Source organism: Hemicordylus capensis, chromosome 2 (genome assembly GCF_027244095.1).
Source record: "Hemicordylus capensis ecotype Gifberg chromosome 2, rHemCap1.1.pri, whole genome shotgun sequence".
Taxonomy (NCBI): Eukaryota; Metazoa; Chordata; class Lepidosauria; order Squamata; family Cordylidae; genus Hemicordylus; species Hemicordylus capensis.
In genome coordinates this window covers 92,656,295-92,676,459 of record NC_069658.1, presented here as the reverse complement: position 1 = coordinate 92,676,459, position 20,165 = coordinate 92,656,295, and the positions used below count along the sequence as shown (strand labels likewise).

Here is a 20,165-nt window from a genome sequence, read left to right as displayed (position 1 = left end):
AAGCTCTGTAGCACTCTCATTGTCAGACTGTAGAGAGGAGAGCTGGTCTTGTGGTAGCAAGCATGACTTGTCCCATTAGCTAAGCAGGGTCCACCACTGTTGCATTATGTAAGATATTCCCCTCAGGGGATGGAGCCACTCTGGGAAGAGCAGAAGTTCCCAAGTTCCCTCTCTGGCTTCTCCAAGATAGGGCTGAGAGAGATTCCTGCCTGCAACTTGGAGAAGCCGCTGCCAGTCTGTGAAGACAATACTGAGCTAGATAGACCAATGGTCTGGCTCAGTTTATGGCAGCTTCCTATGTTCCTATGACTGTGGGCAAGGCATCAGAATGTCTGCAAGGACTACTACTACTATAACAAATATTTATATACCACTCTTCAACTAAAGTTCTCAATGTGGTTCCATGGGGGGGGGCACCATAAATAAGGTGGTCCCATCCCCAAAGGGCTCACCATCAAAAAGGAAACACAAGGCAGATACCAGCACCAGCACTGTAGTGATGCTGTGCTGGGACTGGATAAGACCAGTTGCTCTCCCCCTGCTAAATATAAGATAAGCACCACTTTGAATGGTGTCTCTTTGCTCAGTTAGCAGGGGTAAACTGAAGCAGCCATTGGACATGATTGTCAAGGGGGCATACCAAGCGTGATTGTGCACTTTTAGAATGAATGAACTGCCTGCCCTTGGCAGGGAAAGGGCATTTAAATCCCTTTACATGGCATTTAAGTCCTTCTCCTGACAGAAATTGCACCGTCCTTGTCATGAGAACCCCGCTCCAAAACAGTCTCATACAAGCACAATTGCTGGCAATGGGGGCATGCAGAGGTACACTATTTTTCTGTTAGGGAATGGATCATGAGGACATCTTAGGAGGGAATATGTAAATGAGAGAGGGCAAAGGATCCTGGGGTCTGGTCCATGGTGACCAAGGATGCTCTTATGATGGCTGACCCCAGCAAAGCTGTCCTGGGACACTAAACTATCCTCTCTATGATTTTGCCTCCAGAAATAGCAAGAAGCCGCAGTTATGGTGGTGTCTGCATTCAGACATAACACTATTGCCTTCAAACCTGAGGTTGGAGCAGCAAAGCTCACTACAAACCAAAGGTTCAAATTCGAGTTGGTGAGGGAAACTGCAGGCAGCTTTTGCTGTGAAACTGCTGTTTCATGCATTCAAACATAGACAATTTCCAACCTCTGCCCTATTCAACTCCGGTTTGGTGTTACATGAGAATGGGGTGATATTCTCACTGTCTACTGAATAACAGATAATATTTGGTCTCCCCAGTATCCCTAGATAAGGATGCCAATGATCCATCTGTCTAAATGCCTTCAGTTTAACACACTGTATCACATCAGACTGTATATCACATCAGCAGGTAGATGCATACCTGGGAGAATATATTAATCATAGAAGGCAATATGATTAATATATTGCTGCGTATGATGAATTCATTTTACTACTTGTTGTAGGATACAAAGCCACAGATAGGCTTCGTAGGCTTTGAAGTACTACAAACACATGCAAACCTGTCTGATGTCATGTGATACTTGAAAACAAGGAATGAATGTGCATACCATGACCAACAACAATAACACCACTTAACTAAACATTTCAGATTATTATCCTTGAAAGATTCTAAAGTGCAGACTTTAGAATTTGTAGGCACACTTTCTACATTAAATGAAGATATTCTGCAGCTACTATTAGTGCCCTTAACTAGTTTAAGCACAATCTCATATCTTTAAAAAAAGATATTGACATCTAATCCTTGAGTTATACTCACTGGTGGGAATAGGCGCACTTCTAAATTTCCGAGTGCTGGCAAATCCCAAAGATACCCTAGCATAGCAATAGCCTCTATGGAGTAACTAGTATTTTTAAGCCCGTTAAAATAACGGGCGCTAGTACCTTTTTTTTTTTTTGGTTGTCTCCTTTATTCCTTCTCCCTCTCTCCTTCACCCTCCTTTCATTTTTTATTTTTCTTTCTCTCTCTTTCACTCCTCTCCTTCCTTTTTTCTCCCTCTTCCTCTGTTTCCTTTCCTTCCTTCTCTCTCCCTCTCCTTCTCTCTCCTTTCCTTCCTTTCTTCCACCTCTTCTCACTCCCATCTTTCTGTTTTCTTTCTCTTTTCCTCTTTTCTTTCTTTAACGGGCTCGCTCTTTGGGGCTGGCTGCTCCTCCCTCCCTTCTGTCTTTTTTTTGTCCTTCTCCCTCATTCCTTTCTCCTTTTTCTTTCTTCTTCCTTCTTTCCTTTCTTCTCTCTTTCCTACTTTCCCTCTCTCCCTCCTTGTTTCTTTTGCCTCTCAAGCTCCACTCTTGCCTGCGGGCTCCCTCCAGCGTGGGGCAGCAGGAGGCTGGCCTGGACCGGGCCTCCTCCTCGGGCCTGAGACAGGAGGGGAGAGAGCGGCGAAGGCAAGGCGGGCTTCTTCTGTGGGTAGATGGGCAAAGAGCAGAGCTTCCAGCCGCCAGCACAGTCTTGTCTGCGGCAGCCAAGCCCAGCCCAGCCGGCCACCCTTCCTGGCGCTCAGACCAGCTACCGGGCTCTGTTCGCTGTGTCCGCCTCACAGACACGGTCGGGATACGGCCCAGGAGGCGGGCGGGCAGGCGGAGGCGCTGCAGCTGCAGGAGGAGGACGAAGAAGTGGCGCTCGCAGCAGCAGCATCCCGCGCCGACCCCCCCAGCCCTCCCTCTCGGAGCCCCTGAGCTTGGCGCAGCTGAAGTGCCTGGACTGCACTCCACCAGCCAAGCCCAGTTGAGCTGCAGTGGCGGCTCCAACAGCGAGAGCCCGGACGCGCTGTAGCGGTGCTGCTCCAGGCACAGCTGAAGCGCCTGCTCCGGCGGCCCCATGGTGGCCACTCAGCTGACGCCGCCCTGCCTGGACCCAGGGACTCCCTGCTCGTGAACGCGACTGCAGGAGGAGCCCGACCGCCTCTGCAGGCTGAGCTAGGGCGCGGAAGCTGCTCGGGCTCTCTGGCTAGAAGAGGCGGGCAGGAAGTTGCGGGGAGCGAAGAAGGCACGGCGGCCGTCCCGACCCGCTTAGTGCAGCCAGCAGGGGAAGCGTCGTGTCCAGCCGCCTTTACGCACACGTGTGTGGCAGGCAGGCGCGGCGCTTTCGCTGAGTTCTGCCTGCTTCTCTTTCCTGCTGCTGAGCAACACACATTGAGGTGAGGCGGGGGAGTCAGGATCCAGTTCGCACACCTAAGTCATCTATTCTCTTCCTCCTTTTTATCGGCTGGGCTGGGCCTGCGGCTGCCGCCTCTACCCTCCCCGTAGCCCGTTATTTGATCCCCGCTCTTTGCAACATGGCCTCCGTTTTTTCTCCCCCTGCTGCCCCCTCTGCCCTCCCAGTCCCCTCGCAGCCGCCTCTGCCCTCCCGTTCTCCATGCTGCTGCCTGTGCCCTCCCCATAGCCTGTTCTTTGATCCCCGCTCTTTGCAACATGGCCACCGTGTCCCTGCAGCCGTATCTTTCTTGGACGTTCTGGGCATGCGCTCTGCGCATGCCCAGAACAGCCGAGAAAGACACGGGCTGAAGAAAGACACGGGATCATGCTTTAGCTCTTTATTATAGAGGATATATCATCATTAAATCAGCAGGACACTGCCACCACAAAAATGGTGTGTGTGAGAGTGTGCATGTCAGGTGGGAAAAGAGCTATAGGAAAAAATCCTTTGCTCTCTTGTGACTCATTCTTCCTCCTGCCCTTGAAAAGTTGTTATGCTTTTAAAAGTGGTGATTCTCTTTATTGAACAGGGGGAGAGCAACTGGCCCTATCCATCCTCAGCACAGCATCCCTCCTGTGGCTGTTGCTGGTGTCTGTCTTATGTTTGTTTTTAAGATTCTGAGCCCTTTGGGGAGAGGGAGCCATTTTATTTATTTATTTATATCTATGTAAACCACTGTCAACAGTAAAGGATCCAGCAGTCAAGAAATATGCTGCAGACTAGCACTTGGTAGGGTAGCAGTGAAGGCCTTGGAAAGGCTATTTAGATGACATGACGTGCCTACACCTACAAAAATTAGAATTGTTCAGACAATGGTTTTTCCCATGACACTCTATGGATGCAAAAGCTGGACTTTGAAGAAGCAAGATAGAAAAAGCATTGATGTTTTTGAACTTTAGTGCTGGATAAGACTTTTGAGGATACCATGGACAGCCAGGAAACAAATGGATCATGGAACCAATCAATCCAGAATTTTCACTTGAGGCACAAATGACCAGGCTCAAACTATCATACTTTGGACACATTACGCGAAGACCCAGCTCCCTTGAGAAGTCCATAATGCTGGGGAAAGTTGAAGGAAAGAGAAGAGGATGACCAGCAGCAAGGTGGACGGACTCTATTACGACAGCAATGAATGCACCACTGAGAAACCTTAAAGGCCAAGCTGAAGACTGATCATCCTGGAAACAATCTATCTATGTGGTTGCTAAGAGTTGACACCAACTTGATGGCACTTAATCAATCAAATCACTTTGGGAACTCTTGCTGAAATATATGGTGGTATATATATTGTTGTTGCTGGTATATAAATATCTGTTGTATCCGTATCCGTTACTCTGCCTCCCTGCCCCTTCTTTTGACCCTTGCAGCCACAACGAAGACTAGGATTTTTATTAGCACTGCAGTCAATCATAGCACACAAAACTCAGCAAGGAACATAAGGTAGGGGGAGACCATATCTCAAAGCAGGATTCCTGCACTTCTTTTCCCCACCCTTCTAATAAAATAGATGAGTGTTCATCCATTCATTGAGCACCCACAGCACAATGTGTCTCCTTTGTCCTTCCTGGAATATGGGTAAAGTTTGTACTGGATTAACTATTCTCCACTTATCAATAGTAGTAGCAATTTATGCCACACAGTTACATGTGTACATCTGCACTGTGCAAAAAAACCAGCTCTTGTTGACCAACATGCACACTAAGTCAGGTAAGCTCTCACCAATGAATAGAATAGGAACCACTGTGTGTTTTTTCTTACAGAAAAGATCAGATCTAGAAAAGGATGAACAGTATCTTGAGACAAAGTTCCAACACAATGAATGGATGGCTGAGAATCGTGTCAATGATGTTATCTCCCCAAAGATGGTGATCTCCAAATGTAGACATCAAGGTGACTAACGATGGGAAAGAAAGAAGTAGGCCTGAGAAATGTAGATTGAAAGAATGCTTAGGCAACAGCACCTTTTCAGACCTTCAGAGTCAGAAGGTGGAGCCAGCAAGTGTGATTCCACTCTCTCCTTTTTACCCATGTTCGCTGTGCATGCCATGTCATATGATAATGATTACATAGATAATCCTGCTAATAGTAGCTGGCAGAGCTGGACCATAGAACTGATCTGATCACCTATAATCAGATATAGAATAACTAGTTATGAAGTAAGGTAACTACAGTGCATTGTTTCTGCAAAGTTGCACTTTTCCTTCCCTAATCTTATACATATACATATATGCATATACATATTAATGTGGGGAGACTGTTTCCTGCTCTTACTGTTCATAAAATGGAGTATGCCCTCTAAGGTTTCCATATAACTCCAGCATTGTTTTATTTAAGAAAAAATGTTTTAAAGAAGGATCCTATTTAAAATGTCTAGCTTCAGTTTCCTGGGGGGTGGGGGGAATTCAAGAAAGGAATCCCAATTTTCTATAGATAGAAGTACAACCATGTCAAATCCAGTAAGATATAATATTTGCTTTCATGATTTCAAAGGTTCAACAAAAATAGCATTAATTAAACTCCTTTTCCCGACAATTTGGAAATAAAATGCAGACAAAGAATGATACAAAGGAAAGCATGAAACAGAAAAAAAATATTGGTTTTGAATGCTGTCCAATTCATTACAAAAGAGTATTTCACTACAACCACATATCTGTAAAAAGTCATTATGGAACTCTGGTGTTTGAATCAGAACACAAATTTGTTTCTTATGTGCAAGAGTGCTATTGTAAATACTGTTATGTTATTAATCATAAACTTCTTATGTATACAACTCCAGCTGGGATAAAAATGATGCTGGCAGTGAATCAATAGAATTGTACAGAACTATTGTACAGAATAGAATTGTACAGCTTCTAATGAAAGACAATTTGCAGTCTTTATGCTGCCCTCAATTGGCAAAACTTTATTGGCAGGTCTTCTAGTCAAAACAAAGCAAAATATTAAATCTGGTATGCAACATAATACAGTTAAAGCACAGGGATAGAAATCAAGGAATCTAAGTTTGATTTTCAAAGATTCTGCAGCTATTTTCTATGAGAGTAAGGAAGCTCTTATAAACCTTTCCTACTGTATATATTGATGCTATTCCTTGTTCTAAAGAATGTTGTAAAGGGATTTAAAAAAAATTATCATCAGCACCTGTATACTAGCCTACAAAGAAACCTAGGCCTCAATGAAATTTTAGTGTTTCAGTGCACTGCAAGGGTATTATGTTGTAAATGTTGTATCAAAGATGAAAATGTTTAATGTTGTAAAATGTATAAACATACATGTTGTATGTTTATAATTCCCCAATATATTGATTGCTTCAAAATCAGCATGGCTTACATAAATTTGACTGAAGAATGCCATCTCTGCTTTTGGCATCTTCCCAGCTGCAGGAGAAGTTGGCCTTTGCAAATTTAATGTCACTGCTTTGTTCTGGAATTCTGTCTCAGTAACTAATTCAAGAACCATCAGTATTCACATGAAATTAAGACAGCAGCAAGAATACATATAAAGGAGAGTGTAAGGGAAACAGGAGGAAGGAAGCTTGCCAAACATCTTTCTTTCTTTCTTTTTGCAGAGGCGGGGGAGGGGCTGTATAAAAAGAAGGCCAGTTATTTAAATTTGCTATACTTTGACCATCACAAATTATGTTTCTACAACAGATGAATACAAGAAAACTAGGCTGACTGCAAGAATATGTCTTACATGTTGCCAAGATTGGTCTGGAGTAAAAAGACATGTGGTATGCACATGTAAAACTACAGGCAGCATAAATACAGAATCATAGAAGATCAGACTTAAGATAATAAGCAGAAGTTTTAAAAGAAGATCAAAAGACCAAATTTCAACTCCAAAATTAGACCATTGTTGACATGGAACTTTTGCAATCCTTCCAGAAATAAAGGAGTTTGTAACTTTAAATATTAATGTAGTACTTTATACTGTTTCTGTGTCCCCTATCCTGTGCAGGTTTTATTTGGTCTGCCCTTTTTTTCTAAAAATATTTTAAGCAAAATGCTATGTAAAATGCTGAAGTTCTTACTATTCTTTTGCAGAATGACATTAACTATTCTGCAGTTGAGGATCTGAGGCATGAAATGTGAACCCTCTGGATGAACTGATAGATATTTACAAAAAGTTAAATATATTTATTGGATGAAATTGATTGAAATTAAATCATACTGGCACAACTGTGAATCTACATTTTAATGCCTGTTTAAACAAGTCGGGTGGTCTGTGTGAACAAGAAGCTTTGTGAAATCATGGGGCTTGTTCTGTTGTTGTTTTTACAAGTGTATTGCTACTCAGGCTTCTAGGATGACCCCACCTACAGATGACCCCACCCCAATACACTCCCCTCCCCTTGTGTCCCGTATTCAGGCAATGGAATGTTGGCAACCCTATGCTCAGGCTGCAAGGAACCTCAACACCAGTGGCAGCCAGTCAGAAAGGGCAGAGGGGGGACTGTGCCCCACCACCACACACACACACACACACACACACAAAGAAAGGACGGGGGGGGAGGAAACATTCTATGGGTAGTTTAAAAAGCAACAACACTTTACAGTGTTCAACCAGCCTGGGGAGAAAAGAGGCAACTGAGGCAGGGAACTTCTTGCTTCCTCCTCTGGTGGCTGCTGCTCCCTCCCTCCCTCGCTCTGTTACTGGAGGGAATAGCCAGCTAATCAAGGCTATTCCCTCACATTGTTCCTTTGGATGCCCTGCATCACTGCCTCACTGGATTAGACATAAAAGGGCAAAAGAGACAAGTGCACATGTGTCTCTTTTGCCTTTTTATGTCTAATTCAGGGAGGCAGTGATACAGGGTGCCCAAAGCCATGAGGTGAGGAAATAGCCTTGATTAGCAAGCTATTCTGTCCAGTAGCTGAGTGGGGGAGGAAGCTGCAGCAGCCGGGTCAGCAAACAGGAACTTCCCTGCCTCCCAGCAGATCAGCTGCCTCTTTTCAGGGCCTTTTTGGTTGTGGCCCCTCGGCTTTGGAACGCCATCCCTAAAGAGTTCCCTCAGTGTTTTTAAAAAACAACTAAAAACACACCTTTTTAAGGAGGCTTTTCATGCTCCATTTTTGGTTATATCTGGTAGAATATTTTTTATAACTTTCAGTTTTTAAAATACTTTTCAAATTTGAACTTTACACTAATTGTGGTTTTTAAGCTGACTTTTAACTTGTTTACTCAATTTGGTTAATTTTATTACTTTTATTGTATATTGTTTCTATTTTATTGTTGTGAGCCACCCCGAGCCATAGTGTACTGGAGTGGTGAGGTATAAATATTTTAAATAAATAAAATAAAATAAAATAAAAATTCTCCCCTGTCTGGCTGGACACTGTAAGTTATCTTATACCAGCCATGGGCTGTTTTCTTTTCTTTGGGGTGGGTAGGAGGGAGGAGTGCTAGCTGCTGCTAGATTTTAGTGGCTCAAATCACTTAGCATCGGTTACGCATGCATAAGCCCATTGGAAATAATGGGCTTATTCATATGTAACATTCACTGCGTGGTTTTTGCCACTAGCATCCTTGCCTTCCCCAGTCCCAGATGGCAGCAGCTGCCACTGCTGGGCATCCACACAATCCCAGCACCGGGGTTAAGGGCACACTCCCTTGCCTTAATGCCAGAGTTAAAAGCAGGGTTAGGCGGGTGGGCAGCACTGGGATATATCTGCACCAGGTTGGCCAGAACCTGAGGAGTATACTCGTGGGTCAAATGGGCCGTAACCAAATTCTGGGTTAGATGTTTTCTAAATTTTTCCATCAGGTTTCCAGACCTTTCAGTTTGTTGTGCCTAAACACCATGTACCATGTAAAGAGTAACAGTATAAATAAGAATTGCCTTGGTGGATCAGCCTAAGTCTGTTTTGTCAAAAATTCTGTCTCCAACAATGATCACTCAAATACTCCTAACAAAAAATACAAGCAGGGCATGATGGTAACAGCCATCCCTGTTTTTCACTAGCAGCGTCTTTTAATCAGCAGTATAAAAGCTGTGAACATGGAGCTTCCGTTCAGCTATTATGGCTAATAGCCATTGTTAGACCCCTCTTCTGTGAAATTGTTGGATCATTCTAATCACTGCTCTGAGCTGGCATTTTCAGTGAGCTTGCCAGTATGACTCCATTTTAAAAACTCAAAGTACATGTGAATCTAGGATTTTTTTTTAATCCCAATGTCCATCACTTTTTATTTCTTAAATGGAATTTCAACCAGAATTTTGTTTACAAGTCATCCGGTTATAGAGATCCTTTTGGAGTTCTTCACAGTTTCTTGGGATCATACCTAGTCACTGTAGTAATTCATTCTCATCTGCAGCTTGGCTACCTCACTACTAACCCCTGTCAAATCCTATCATTTCTGAGGAACTTCCCCTTTTGTAATTAAATATGGCAGTGTTCTGGGCAATTTCCTACTCTCATATATGATGAATTGGATATCTTGTGTTCAGTGCTTCCAAGAAATTTGATCAAATTTATATATTGACATTAAATAAAGTTATAAATTGACATTAAATATATATTGACATTAAATATTGACATTAAATAAAGGATTGCCTGTTGTTGGTTCAATGGCTATTTCAAGGCATCACTTCTTATAGCCAAACATTTTATCTCTTTGCAGGGGCTTCACACAGCAACAGCAGTGGCTTGTCTGATGGGCCGGACGGTATTGGGAAAGGCCTAGAATAAGTTGATAGAAGAAAGTGGCAGACCAGCTTGGATTGTAAAAGGGGTCTGCTGAGATGGATCTGGGCTTACTGGAAGGCATGAAGAGAGAAGAAAAGAGATAGCCAGGCTTTCTCTGAATAGGCTACTTGATATCTTCTCTTTACCCATCATAATCCTGACAGGCATTTCAGTGGTCCCAAATATATATGCCACATATATATTGCATATGTGAAGTGCAATATATAGCAAAGTAAAGTTGTGCCGTTGAGTGGGTGTCAACTCCTGGTGACCACAGAGCCCTGTGGTTGTCTTTGGTAGAATACAGGAGGAGTTTACCATTGCCATCTCCCGTGCAGTATGCGATGGTGCCTTTCAGCATCCTCCTATATCTACCGCTTTGTCCTAGATCTATATCCTAGATTGTGGAATGCGCTCCCTGCAGACATCCATAATTTGAATTCTTTATTGGAATTTAGGAGAGCCCTAAAGACCTACCTGTTTGGCCTGGCCTTCCAGTGTTCTTAAATAGTTTTAAAGGGTTTTTAATGTATCGAGTTTTGATAAGGTTTTGAATTGTTTTACTTTTTGGCTGTTTTATTGCATTTTAAAAATTTTATGCCTGGTCACTGATTGATTTTGTGATGTTTGTGAACCACCCTGAGCTATTTTGTAAGGGCGGTCTAAAAATCAAATAAATAAATAAATAAATAAATAAATTGCTGCTGCCCAGTGTAGATGTTTCCCATAGTCTGGGAAACATACTGGCGGGGATTCGAACCAACAATATATTGCTCCCTAGGCAGGTTATTTCCCTGCTGCGCCATTAGGTGGAATAGCAATATATAATACAGAACATAAAACAGAACTAGAAATTTATGTTCTGTTTTCAGGATGCCAAGTGTGGTCAGACAGAAAGCACATCAGAAGAAATCAGTATTATTATTGTAAATAACTTATGCCTATGCCTCTGGGATACTTTCCTAACATCAGGTTATATATGGGGTTCATTTCAAACACATATTTGTAGCTAACACAAGTGTCCTGGAGGTTTTGTGGCATAGTCTACCAGAACAGTATCGCCTCAAGTAAGTAGGGAAGAATCATATGTTTGAAAATACTTCTATATGAAAATCATTAACACCCAGGAAAAATGTGCTAGATTAACTTCTCCTATGTTTACTATGCACATGCAGGGAAATGTTGACATGGGGCTGCATTAATGGTGTGCATAACAGCACTCACTGGTACAGGTCCACCATATAATATATCATGTTCAATGTCTGAAAAGTTTCTGAGCTAAAGACTAAGGAGCAAAGCTGAATAGATTAGAATTAAATATATTCTAAAAGACACAAATATAATTTGAGAATTAAAACTTACATTCCAAACCTTTTAAATAGAAACTGCTTAAACCAGTTTCAGGACATTGCTGTTTATAGATCTCCTTAGCTTTCCTATTTTCCTTAAACAGATCTTTTATTACATCAGCAAATGGTAGCTTGGTTATTGGAGCCAAGAGAGTATACAGGCTTTCCATTTCAAATCATTTAATGGAGCCTTTGGCACCTGGGTCATTGGAAGTAAACATTCGTTCACTCTGCCTTCTGAACAGTATCCTGGTGAACAATTATGTGAATAAGGATTTCCGTGTGTTAAAAAGAATATTAAGATGTATTCTTTTAAGGGGAGTAATATAATTTGGTCTTTGAGAGTGGCAGCAGCAGCAGGCAGAAGCACAGATCTCTCTAGTGGGCAGTCAGATCAGGATCATGAGCTCAGCAATATCAATTTTTCTTTGTTTGACAATGCTTCTAGGTAATGTACCTTTTTCCTTCTCTACCTGATCCTATTTGCATTGTTCAGCAGCCCCAAAAGGAAGACTGAAACAAATGTTATACACCGCCTAGAATCTGCAAGTGCATATTAGAAAGCTTACCAATACACTGCACTTAAAAGAACAAGCCGACCACTTTCCCAGTCTATGTACTGTAATGATTGTTTCTTGTATCCAGCTTGTTAAACTGGATTCCCATATGTCAGAGCCATAGCGTGTTCTCAATATACCATAGTTAGGCCCTCACCTGACTACTTGTGGCAGAATATTTATAGCAATGTGCATTTGGATGCATGCATCTTATTGAAAGTAATGCAGTGCAGATGGACATCACCTGGGTCAGAAATTCATACAGATGCTTACTGGAATGTGCATAGCAACATGGCATTACTTTCAGCAGAATGTTCAGTTGTGCACCCAAATATGCAACCACATCCATATTTTGTTATAACTAGGCATGCATAACTACACCATGCACCTGGATCAGAGCAAAAGCCTTGCCTTGAAACACTGAAAGGCAACAAAACTGCTAGCAAAGAATGACAAAGCAGGGTTGTTGACCCAGATGCTTGGGTAACTCGAGCAGCAGCAAATTGGGGGAACCATATAAAAATATATGAAATGTAGGAGTTTTTCACAAACATGTTTGTGCTCCCAGAACAGTATGTTTTACAGCAAAAATCATACCTCACAAAAGTTCAGCACTAATAATAATACATAAAAGAAACACAGAAAATATCAAATTGGGAGAGCTTGTCTTCCAAGGAGATGGACTTCCTGCCTTAAAGGAATAGCATCCTTTGATATATTCTCCCCATCTATTTCATCCCAATGCCCTCACTCTCAATACTATAATACACTGTTTCAATATTTAACTGATGTGCTACTTCCTAATATATCCCATCATTGTGTCTGATATATGCTGTGTTCTTGACTGGATGTGTTCGACAAGTGTCTGCTCAGAAGCCCTAAAGTATTCAAATTTAACTGCTATTTAGAATGTCATAAACCAAACCATGCCTTGCTTCATGCTTAAGAACAATACAAGTCTCAAATTTGCTACCATTCGATTCAATGGGACTTGATTCTGAGTAAACATGTTTAGGCTTGGGCTGTACAAAATGCCTGCAGACAAATGCTATAAGTGTGGATAGCAGGGGGATTGGGATTTTTGTGTGCATCACAGCAGGGGTGGGGCTTTCAAGCACATTCTTATGGATGCTATATGTGAGTGTGTATAAAGCCTGAACAGGGCTACATTCACACTACAACTACTAGAAATACAAATTACACTCTTGATATCACACCTTAAATAGGCTTTGGCTATAAAGAATGTTACAGTGCTGAGACCCTGTAACCCCAGCTCAAAGTCACCCCTGAAAGCCCCATATTAAATTGTACATCCATGTGTAGCAGGTGTCAGGTGACATCATTCACAAAATCAAATTACTTACTATCACCACGGCACAGCAAGGGTCCAAGTTTGTATGCTGCTTCTGAATTTGGTCGGTCTGTGTCTGTGATGACAAGTTTTGTTACTGGTAAGTGGTCTTTGTAGGATAGGAGTCCTGTGTCATTAGTCCTAAAATAAGTAAACAAACAAAACTTCAAATAATGCTTCAAATATAACCACCATCTTTCTACTTCAGTCATGTAAAGGAATTGTATTGCCATTGTGATTATGGTATATAGTTGAGTTGTAACAATACACCATGCTGTTCACCAATGTGAACATATTGAGGCTATTCAAACAACTGGGCAAGAAGGGCAGAGGGCAGGGGTGGAAAGCTGGGTTAGGGTTAGGGTTAGAGCTGCAGGTAGCTCGAGCAGACACAGAGCTGGGCACCTAGAATGCTTGTTTTGTGGTGCATTGTGGGATGTGGGAGGCTGCAGCCAGCTTTTCTCCCGCTCCCTCACTGTTCTTGGAGCAATTGCATGCCAGTTGTGTGGGCACACAGTTCTGGTAAGCCCGAAAGCAGCTTAAATTATGTGGGGGAAGGCAGGACGGCTCCTGATATCCCCAGGCCAGGTAAGCATAAGTTAGGGGTGTGCACGGAACCGCACACCTGCGGTCCGGCACTGTGCAGGGGGTCCCTTTAAGGGCGGGGAGGGTTTACTTACCCCTCCTGCCGCTTTGCCCCCTCCAGCGCCCGTAGTTATTGTAGAAATTGGGGCGGCAGGATACCATGTCTTTTTAAAAAATAAAACCTACATTCAAAATTTCCATTCTCTGTACAATAGCCAACAATGTGTGCCTATAACACAGAGATGAGGTGGTAGAGGATGACAGGAAACACATATAGAACAGTATTGGCAAGCATAGCTTTATTGTTTACAGTGCCCATGCGCTTGATGAAATGTGGGTGGGGACATACCTATGTTTCTGATAACCCATCTGCTGATGATGGAAATGACCTGCTGAATGACCCAGAGGCAAAGAATGTTTTTAAGACACCATACAATATGAGCCATTCATGCTGACCCCATCACCAGTAACATGGGGAATGATTAGATTATTAACTTAGTGAATCATGGGAATGCTGTGATTTCAAAAAAAAGTGTATGGCAAAGTTCCCCATGATAATTTGATTAGCAAACTCTTCAAATCTGAACTAGTATAATCAAGCAGATTCACAGCTGGTTGGAAAACCGTACTTTAAGAATGTTCATTGATTGCTTTTCATTAGATTGGATGGTGGTGTAAAGACGCGCGAGCTTCACGTCGACCCGACGCGATGGGTAGACCGGGCCTCCGACCACCGGCGGAGGCCCGGTCTACCCGGCCTTGTCCCGGCGGGTAGACCGGGCCTCCGGCGGTTGGAGACCCGGTCTACCCGTCGCATTGGGTCGATGTGAAGCTCGCGCGCCGTGCCGCGTGCGTGTGCGCAGAAGGCTTGTTGCAGCCTTTTGAATTGTGGAGCAAGAAGGGGCGGTGGGGAGGTATCCTGCCGCCCCAATTTCTACAATAACTATGGGCGCTGGAGGGGGCAAAGCGGCGGGAGGGGTAAGTAAACCCTCCCCGCCCTTAAAGGGTCTCCCTCCACCCGGACCGGACCGGCCACTTCCGAACCAGTCTGGATGGTCCGGAGGCCTTTACAATGGCCTCCGGACCGGTCCGGACCCAACCCTAGCATAAGTCGTGTGAATGACCTTATTATGTGGCAAAATGAAACCACTGCAGCTATCTCAAAATTGCACTCAGTCTTATACAAACATTCATACAATTTGATGAAGATTCATTCTATCCCTTCATCCATGTCATTGATAATAATGATGATCTGGCCCCAGGACAGAGAACTGTGGTACTCCTGCACTCAAAACCACCATCCAATCTAATGAAAAGCAATCAATGAACATTCTTAAAGTACGGTTTTCCAACCAGCTGTGAATCTGCTTGATTATACTAGTTCAGATTTGAAGAGTTTGCTAATCAAATTATCATGGGGAACTTTGCCATACACTTTTTTTTGAAATCAGATTATGTCCACAGCATTCCCATGATTCACTAAGTTAATAATCTAATCATTCCCCATGTTACTGGTGATGGGGGTCAGCATGATTGGCTCATATTGTATGGTGTCTTAAAAACATTCTTTGCCTCTGGGTCATTCAGCAGGTAATTTCCATCATCAGCAGATGGGTTATCAGAAACATAGGTATGTCCCCACCCACATTTCATCAAGCGCATGGGCACTGTAAACAATAAAGCTATGCTTGCCAATACTGTTCTATATGTGTTTCCTGTCGTCCTCTACCACCTCATCTCTGTGTTATAGGCACACATTGTTGGCTATTGTACAGAGAATGGAAATTTTGAATGTAGGTTTTATTTTTTAAAAAGACATGAATAACACCTTATCTCTGCTTCATGTTTCTTTATGTTCTCGAAAACCATTATAAGGTGTGGTGAGATCCACCACCACCCCAAGCATCAGAGTTCTTCCCTCATTATATTCAACTTTCCCCTCTAAAATAAATAACTCATATCTTCCTCCCACAAAGACCACTCTCTAAAAAATTTAAGTGAGGAGTTGTTTCTCAAGTTTTCCTGTGTCTGTACCCCTGTTATAACCCCTGTACCTATGTTATTACCTTTAAAACCCTAAACGGCTTAGGTCCGGGTTACCTTAAAGAGCACCTTCTTCTGTATGATCCCCATTGCACATTGAGGTCATTTGGAGAGGTCCGTCTCCAGTTACCACTGGCATGTCTGGTGGCAACTCAGAACCAAGCCTTCTCTGTAGCTGCTCCTAGCCCATGGAATGCCCTCCCGGCAGATTTCCATAGTCTGGGCTCATTGTTGGCCTTCAAGAGAGCCCTAAAAACTTACTTGTTTGGTCTGGCCTTCCAAGGTTCTTAAATTATTTTTGAGTAATTTTAATTGGTTTTAAAACAATATAACTCAGCCATTGCTCTGAGTTATTTTAGATTTGTTTTTATATTGTTTTAACCTGTTTGTTTTAAATGCTGTTTGTTGTAGTATTTTACCTGTTGTGCTCTGCCCAGAGCCTTTGGATGGGGTGGTTTATAAAACAAACAAACAAACAAACAAACAAACAAACAAACAAACAAAGCCATGGTTTCATGGTGCTTCATGCTTTTCTAACAGTGTGAATAAAGATCGGCTCTAGAATATATGCATCCTAAAGCTAGACAACTGAGGATGTTCCCACACGGAAGCCTAGCCTGGGTTAGGCTGCATGTGGGAACTGCCAGAATTGGGCCCAACCCCAGTGCGGCAGTGCCTCCTAGCCCCACTTTTAAACCCGGTTCTTAGCCAGGGTTAAGGGTTCGAGTGAGCCCTTACCAGAGCTCTGGGATTGTGTGTTCGCTGGGGCTACATTCAGCCCCAGTGGACACAGAGACAGGTGACTAGAGCACCCACCTCTTGGGGGAATCCTCCAATGCACCGCAAATTTCATGTGGTGCATTGTGGGATATCCAAAGGCTGTGAAGCATCATACTGGCTTCCAGAGCTCCACGATAATCTGGGAATGTGGTCCACGCTCCCAGAAACATGCAGTCACTAATCTGGTGGGAAGGTGAGTTTAACCAGCCTTCCCTCCTGCTTGACCACAGCCCCACCTGCCTGGTCATGTGAACAACCTCACTATTGGTACTAGTACATTTCCAAATCATATTTGTGAACCTACCAAACCAAGTCTGACATAACTGTTCAAAGGTTACCCTTGCTATTTAGCCCCTTGGGATTAAATTATGACACAACAATGATTGCTAACAATAACCTAGGACAAATCTTCACATTTATCTTTAAAGTTTTGTTTCAGAGTTCACACATGAAAAACAAAAACAAAGAAACCCTTTGGTGTAAGAGAAAGTGAACCTTGACACTTTATTTAAATGTAAATAGCTATTTTAAAAGATTTTGGAACCTCATTTTACAGAAGCTAGTAGGGAAACATTTGTACTGTGATCCTGAACGAAGTTAGGTTGGATTTCTCAAACAACATTTTACTAAAAAATGAAATTGTTGTGATCGTTAGATAGCTAGCCACTATCAGAAACCATGGAAACATATTTTGAAATTCAACCTTTAACTTTTTGCAAGCAAAGGAAATAATGAAAAAAATCACCATTCATTTCTGTCAGCATCACAGTTACAGTCATGTTGGGAATCAATGCAGCTCCCCTGAATTCCACAAGTACATTTCTGAACATCCTCTGGCATAGAGCCTCCCCAGTAAGTCTGTGTTTCATTGATTTTGCCAATCCACCAACTGAATGGAATCCCATCTAAAAAAGAAGAAGAAGTTAGAACATTGATGCTTGTAGTTTCTTGTTCTACCTGTTTTTCAAAAAGGTTTTTGAAATTTGATCATTCGAAATAAAATTAGCTCCACTCCTTTAAAACACTTACATATTTTTCAATTTAATGTTTCATTATCATGAACTAAAAGATAGTCAAGGTTTTTGCTTATATCACTGGAAAAAGAGAACTGGTAGTCCCTAACTCAGTCAGGCATGATATTAGAATCATTTATCTTAAGCAGGCCACTTATGCAATTTCCTTTATGATGGCATATGAATAAAGAGATGCCTTGCTCCAAATCATCCACGTAATTTGTACTCTGAAATAAGATCAATAGAAAAGTTCTACTAGTAAGAGAAAGCTCTACCTGAAAAAGCCTTCATGCTATTTTAGCAATATAAGTAGTAAGCATACATTTTCTGTATACAGGGCTGGATGATGACATGCTTAGGCTCTAAACCATGTCACGCTTAAAAGGCCCCATTGCATTAAAACATGGGTCATAAGTCCCACCCTAGCACATCATTCACTCCCCCCAGTTGCCATACTGTTCACCGTTACAGAAATGTTAATCTGAGGAGGCAAACATTGCCTGTAACTCTGATGGTGAGCATTGGTGTAATGTGGGCCCTGGTCTAATAAAATGTAAATAGAACTAAATCATTTCTGCACTAGGGATGTGCGAACAGGTTCAACATTCGATGAGTTCGACATCCGAAGGTTTGGGGTTGAACCGAACCATCCCCTGTTCGGTCTGACCCTAGATTGAATACCCCCCAACTATTTGGGGATTCACAGACCTTTTTTGTTTTTGTTTTTTAAAAGAATTTTTTTAACCTTACCCCCTTCGGGGAAGTTGTTGAAGGCAGCAGGGGGGGAGGTCCATGGAGGTTCCCCCTCCCCCCCAGCCTCCCTTGCAACCCAAACTGGCCAGTTTGGCTGGCTCTTTGGCCCATTTGGGCCTCCCCCCTCCAGCGTGGTGGCCATTTTGGAGGCCGCCATGCCTGAAATTGGCCTGTGCATGACCCAGGCCATGCAGAGGCCAATTGTGCAGGGGCAGCAGCCTCAAAAATGGCTGCCACTCTGGAGGAGGAAGGCCCGAACAGGCTGAAGAGCTGGCCAAATGGGCCAGTTTGGGCTGCAAGGGAGGCCGGCGGGGGGATGGGGAACCTCCGCAACCCCCACCACCACCTCCAACAACTCCCCCAAATGGGTATGGTAATTCCCCCCCCCTTTTTAAAAAAAGGTCCGCGAACTCCCCCCCCCCAAACCAAACTGGGTGGGGTTCGAAGGCGTGCTGGACCAAACTGGCCTGGTCTTGTTCAAGTCTGGATCAGATTCGAACCTAACTGGGCCAGCCGGTTCCGTGCACACACCTATTCTGCACAGATTTATAAACTCTTCTATTTTCTTTTACTTATTTTTTTAAAAATAAAAATATTAACTCTTTTATTCTTTAACCAATTAGTAAAACTTGAAATTTAGTCATTTTGGGGGAAGCTCGTCTTAATGGGAGGCCCTAAACTGTAGCTTGCTTAGTTTGTGCCTAAATCCGGCACTGTCTGCATAGCAAACTCTGGAATAGTTTTTAACTGAAAATGTCAGCTCATGCAGCAAATTATTATACACAGTAGTGGAAGTGGAACCATGTCAAGGCTGTGCTCCATAACAGGTCTGATCTACCCAGTGACATGAAGCAACTACTCACGGTCAACCCTCTCCTCAGCAAGGTTTACTTTTACAGTAAAAATGAGGGAGCAATTCTACAGTACTGTACATTAATGCAAAAGATGCTGCTAGCTAAACAGAGCGGTAAACGCACAAAATATACAGAAAAGGGTAATTACTAAAATATCTGAAGCATGAAGATAATCCATCTTAAAGGAAAAGGAAGAAAGGTGAACTTTGAAATTAATGCAAAAGTTGAGGCACAGTAGGAAAACAATGTAATGTTCAATTATATGGCAACAGAGAGGTGGGTTTTGCTTTTGTTGCTAGGAACATTCAGGCTTTCTGCAACAACCCTCCCACCAAGAACCCGAAAACATATGCCTGTTTTTTCTTACTAACAACTGTCAGGACTTATTACAGGTCACTCTTAGACAAGCCCTCTGCTATAGCCTGGCAGTTTCTCAGCTGGCAACATATTGAACCTTTCACACACTATACAACTGTCAGCCCAGCAGGCCTTCAAAACAAGAACTACAGCTGGGGGCGGGGGGGAGGGAATTAGAAGATGCATAATGGCAGCAATGCTCTCTCAGGTTTTTGATTTTGCAACTCATAATGGGGGGAAACAAGAAAGCTAGAGAAACCCTATAAATAATTTATGAAAGATCATTTTAAAATTCCACATGCATACATATTATGGGCATATAGGTGACATGGCGCAAATCAGTGAGATATGATATGATGTGATAAAGCATGAATACAAATTTTAGAGAGAGAACAGGGAGAAGTTTTAAGAGAACATCTTCTTCGTTATGAACCCCACCGCCCATTGAGATCATCAGGAGAGGTCCGTCTGCATTTGCCACCAGCTCGTCTGGTAGCTACTCAGGGTCGGGCCTTCTCGGTTGCTGCCCCGAGGCTTTGGAATGCGCTCCCTAGTGAAATAAGAGCCTCCCCATATCTGACAATTTTTAAAAAGTCTCTAAAGATGCATT

The 20,165-nt window shown here is 42.8% G+C and overlaps 1 protein-coding gene across 5 annotated transcripts in view; it reads right to left on the bottom strand.

Annotated features, from left to right (window-relative positions):
• The window catches only part of CNTNAP4 (contactin associated protein family member 4), a 420,639-nt gene that overhangs the window by 63,344 nt on the left and 337,130 nt on the right, over window positions 1-20,165 (bottom strand). For all 5 annotated transcript variants that reach the window (XR_008316516.1, XM_053297596.1, XM_053297597.1 and 2 more), the window contains 2 exons: window positions 17,324-17,483; window positions 13,184-13,311 (listed from right to left, as the gene is read on the bottom strand). Coding sequence is in view for 4 of the 5 variants with exons in the window: in XM_053297596.1 (XP_053153571.1) it covers window positions 13,184-13,311; window positions 17,324-17,483 (288 nt within the window). In the remaining variant the exon portion in view is untranslated. The remainder of the gene's footprint in view (window positions 1-13,183; window positions 13,312-17,323; window positions 17,484-20,165) is intronic.